Here is a 5099-nt window from a genome sequence, read left to right on the forward strand (position 1 = left end):
TCCAGGACAATAAAACTTCAGCTTATTTAGTGCTGAAGTTTTATAAATGAACTAAATAACTTCAGTATCTTCTGCTGAAGTTTTTGAAAAAGCTTAATGACAAAACTAATGAATCCAGGACAAAAAAAACTTCAGCTTATTTAGTGCAGTGTCAAACAAAAATTTCAGCAAATAAAGAACAAAACTTCAGCTGCTATGCTTGAGTTCAACAATTACAAACAAAAACTTCAGCAAATAGAGAACAAAACTTCAACTATTATGCTTAAGTTGAACAATTACAAACAAAAACTTCGGCACACTTGGTTCAGCAATTTTTGCTACTTCAGGCCCGTCTACTAGAATGCTGAAGTTTTACGTATTGCCTTTGCTACGCTTGCAATTTTTTTTACAAAGCGGGCACAAGTTAAAACGTGACTCAAAAAGCGGGTATAAATGCAAATGCCCCAAAAAGAAAGTAAAATCTAGTTGATTTTTGGGCTTCTCGGTTAAATTTGAGTATGTTTAATGAGAAGGGAATGAAAGATGTCTTCTTCTACTACATACATAGTCAAAGCCTCAAGTAACCTCCATCTGAATTAACCACCAGGTCAATGCTTCAGAAGGCATTGGATATTAGCACAAGTGCAATGTTAATAAAGCCAAAGCCAAATTTGTAATGGGATATAAGACAACTCTTTCCCCATCTACACTAAGTGAGCTCATGGATGCGAAAGAGTTCAAAAATATGATCCCAATCCACAACACCCGACTTCGACGATTTCCTTTAATGCATTGCTTTTTCCACAGACAGAGAAATTGAAACTGAAGAGAGTTTCATCTGAGAAAGCCTTTGGATCAAAATAACTAGCGTGAATAACAACTTAACAATAATCATCAAGGTTTCCTGGTCATTTGGAAGAGCCATTGAATGTTGGGGAAAGGAAGAAGAGGAAACATTGTTTTCAACCAAAGCTCGAGTTTTTGCCTCACCCTAGAAACAAGACATCTGTTCTGTGAAACATAAAATCAAGCTGATGCTCTTCATACCCTAAAATAGCAGCATCTGGTGCAGGTGTAGCAGAGCTGTTAACAGAGAATCTCAAATTTAACACATCAAAGAAATATTACTACAAGAGTATGACCGAAGAAAGATCATAATAATATCCTAGTGCCATAATGGCTATACACAGATCATAAGCAAATGCTCGGTGCCTAGGAAATTCTTATCAGCCATGAATAATCAGATACTGTTAGACCTCTAGCAACTTATAAGAGACAGTTTCAACAGAGGATAATAAATAGATATATTTTACATTTTCTCCATATCATTGAAAACATTTATAAGCTGTTACCACAAGTTATTCCATCAATCATATATTGGGTGAAAGGATGCTTCGAGTGACTACTACGGGTCTTAGATTCTGACATCATAGATTTTGTTTGGTGGTTTTTCGGTCTTTTGGACTTTGATTGGTGTTTTCCATCACCTTTTATGAGATAATGCAAACATTGGCTCTAAGATCCATATACTCTTCAAGTAATGTGAGTTGCTAGTTTGAGAGCATGTGAATCATCCCTTCTACATCGATTTCATAGAACACATAATTTAAGTCCATTATCTCCACAGCTGGGAAACAGTAAAATTAAGAGACCTACCTTTTAATAGCTCTGCTGAAACCCAAGCAATCAGCAAGAGATGGCACAGCGCATAGGTGATAGAACAAATGTGCACATGAGTTCAAAAAATTCTTGCCGGCTCATTGTCCAGCAAATTAGGCTATGGTGTATAGCATGCTTAACATTTGCATTAATGGAAATGCAAACACTCCCAATAACAAACCTTCAGTAATGGTGGCTTTCATAGCAACAAATATTAAGCCCGTCAGTTTTACCAACTATGGACTATTACTGGTCTGCTCTTTTACTACACTAGGATACTATAAGTCTTTGGTTAATACTGAAGCAATAAATAGAAAAAATGGAAACAAGTTGCAGCCTGTCCATCAGTGATCTCTTGAAATTTTTAAGTGGGAAGGAAGATGGAATAGTCTGGTGAAGAAGGCCAACAAATTAGAAGTTAGCTAGTGCGGAAATGAGGACTAGACGTGCATGCTAGACATGGTGGTAGCCATCTATCTCCAACTCCTGTAATCACCCGGACTTATATTAGTAACTCCACAATCAATATGTTCCTCAGAATCCCCTACTCACCATTCTTATAGCTAGCATAGATGACATATTTGCTATAGCCAAAACATGGAAATTAGATTGTTTTGTATCTTTTAAAGAAAAATCTACAATTTGTCTATCCTTTTCTGCCTAACAAGCTGGAGAACCACAAAGAATATGTAAGCAGATTGCTGGCTCAGTTTCAGCAGCATTACCAGCATGCTGCTTTTACAGCTACTCTTTGTGACCTACAGACTACTATCTGTAACCACAAAAGCTCTATAACCAGGTGCAATAGATGATGTGTCAATTAAAATATAAGAGATAACTTTTAACCATTGAGGTGGCCGAAAAATAAGATATTTGAAGGGAAGAAGGAAGTGAGACAAGCAAAAACAGGGAAAAGGGAAGGAAAATAAACTTTTTAAACTCCCACCAATAAGAGTACCCTCCCATCAGCACACTCCTTTACTAGGGCATATTTCAGGCTCATAGCAAAACAGGGAAAAGGTAAGGATATTAGTATGTTTTATACCAGGATTTAAAGTTTGCAGTTGTGTAAATAAACACACATACTACTCTAAACATGTCATACACAGGTAGAAAGAACTTACATAGAATCCTAATGTAGAGTAGTTACATGACAGAATCCCAAAATAGAATTCTACAGTATGATCCATGACAGAATTCACATAAGTAATGTCTTTGGCACAAGAAGACTCAATGGAACTTCAAAACAATCTTCCAACACATCTCCAAAATCAATCTCTACTAGCCAAGCATCAAATTCTTGCTAAAAATGTTCTCTTAGACAGGTAACATACAGCTCAAGAAACCCCCCTTCCTCCCCCCAAATAAAAAAAAAAACATATTTTTTAACAAGGAAAATGTAAGATAAGCTCAATAAATTTACATATATATCATATAAGAATTATGATTATCAAAAAATGAAACACTTCATCAGTTTCACTACATCAATAACAGAATCAACCCCTTTTTTCCCTTTTCTTTAGTGGTCAACAGATATGGATATTATACAAAAAAAAAATAGAAAACCAAACAGGGCAAGAAGGCAACTATTTTACAAAATAATTAGATTAGCTTATGAGGGTCAATCCGAATGTGAAGAAGAAGAAGAATCATAGTAATATTGAGGAGCTGCAACAGGAGGGGAAGCACCAACAAGATCCTCCTCGTCATAAAATGATGAAGATGAAGAAGACGCAGAAGAATTGTAAGAGTAACGGCGATAGTAATAAGGGTCAGGTGGGACACAAAGGAAAGTCCAAACACAAAGAGCTAAGCGACCCAATTGTTGAAGAGGGAAGCAGATGACCAGATCCAATAGCTGCTCGCTCTCAATTGGGTCTGGCAGACATGATAAGAATTGCCAAACTTCTGCTGATGTTTTCGCCACTGACACTAATAATACTCCGTTGAATGGCATTTTCTCTGATATCCAAAAACAATGAATTTGAATGTCAGATTTTTTTTCCTTTCCTTTTTGGGATTTTTAATCTTCCATGTATGTTCTTCTTTGTATCATTTCGTCGAACAGTTGGAATGTTGACCGTGGGTTGAGATGGGATAAGAGGTCAGCTTTGAATAATTGTTAACTGCTTATTGGCTTAACCCTCACAGGGGAGTAGTTAATGTAATATTATTGCACATTCACATTTAGGGAAGATTTCTTCTTTGATACTTTGCCATTGTGATGGACTTTCATTTGTCTTGTACTCCCTCCATCGCAATCAATGCCAATCTTTTTAATTTTAGGAGGAGTTAAGTTTCTTAATTCTGATCTCGATTTTTTAGGTTTTTTAAAATAAAATTTGTATATTTAAAACTATATAAAAGTATTATAAGTCATAATAATTAATAATTTAAAATATTTTAAAAGACATGCAAAAATCGCGTTTAAATAAAAATGTGTTTGATTTTCAAATTTTGAATTGCATTACATAAATTAAGAGAGAGTAAAGGATAGAGGGAAAGACTAAGATAGTCCCTTAAGTATGGGCATAGAAGTATTTTTGTCCTTCATCTGTACAAGTGAATATATAACATCCTTTATCTTTGTAAAAGTGGACAGTTTTGATTTATCTCTTAACAGTGCTACTAAAACTAACGGGAAAGGCCTAAATTCAACGGCAAGAGTTAAACTAAACTAAAGAAAGAGAAGAGGACCGTTTCTTCTTTGCAGTCCGTTGTGAAGAATTACTGCTACCAAAACTCTCCTTTTAGAAAATTCATAACAAGTAAAAGACCAAAATGCATAGCAAATTTACGATTCTAATGAAAGTTTCCATCTTTCATTCTTTAACCCAAAAACGTAAGTAAAACACATAGATCATAGCTCGCATCTATTGGAAAATTGGATTACATAAATGCCGAACTAAATTTCATTGATTAAAGATTCAACCTTTAGTTTTTTTTAAATCTTTTACAATTTTAGTTGAGAAGAAACAGAAAAGAGATTTAAAAAATAAATAATTCCCGAAAGAAGAAGAAGAATCTATTTCAGAATAATTCTTTGAGCATTAGCCAAAATATCGTTCTTGAAATTATGAAGATCAAAAGTACCATTCTCTCTTCTCATAAGCAAATTCCCGTTTACATCTTCCACATTGCCTCTCATCATCGTAAAAGAAAACTTCCGTTAGCTAGTTTTAACAACTCGTTAATAATAGATCAAAACTGTCCACTTTTACAAAGATAAAGGATGTTTTATGTTCACTAGTATAAATGAAGGACAAAATTATTCCTATGCCCATACTTAAAGGACTATCTAAATTTTTCCTCTAAAAGATATGCCAAAGTATATCATTTGACTCTCAATCAACAATGCTATAACTGTATGACATAAATAGGTACTTACCATTACCTTTTAAGTGATAATATTGCATATACTTTTTTTATAGTTCCGCATAAAAGTTGAAGTCTAGCAAAAA

The 5099-nt window shown here is 34.5% G+C and overlaps 1 protein-coding gene across 1 annotated transcript; it reads right to left on the reverse strand.

The window, feature by feature from the left end:
* Window positions 1-3259: 3259 nt before the first annotated feature.
* Window positions 3260-4786, reverse strand: LOC104242981 (uncharacterized). The gene is made up of 2 exons (XM_009798094.2): window positions 4732-4786; window positions 3260-3600 (listed from the first exon to the last, which is right to left on the reverse strand). The coding sequence occupies exons 1-2, from the start codon at window positions 4784-4786 to the stop codon at window positions 3260-3262; spliced, it is 396 nt and encodes a 131-aa protein (XP_009796396.2).
* Between the last annotated feature and the right edge of the window lie 313 nt (window positions 4787-5099).

This window comes from Nicotiana sylvestris, chromosome 3, assembly GCF_000393655.2.
Source record: "Nicotiana sylvestris chromosome 3, ASM39365v2, whole genome shotgun sequence".
NCBI classification, from domain to species: domain Eukaryota; kingdom Viridiplantae; phylum Streptophyta; class Magnoliopsida; order Solanales; family Solanaceae; genus Nicotiana; species Nicotiana sylvestris.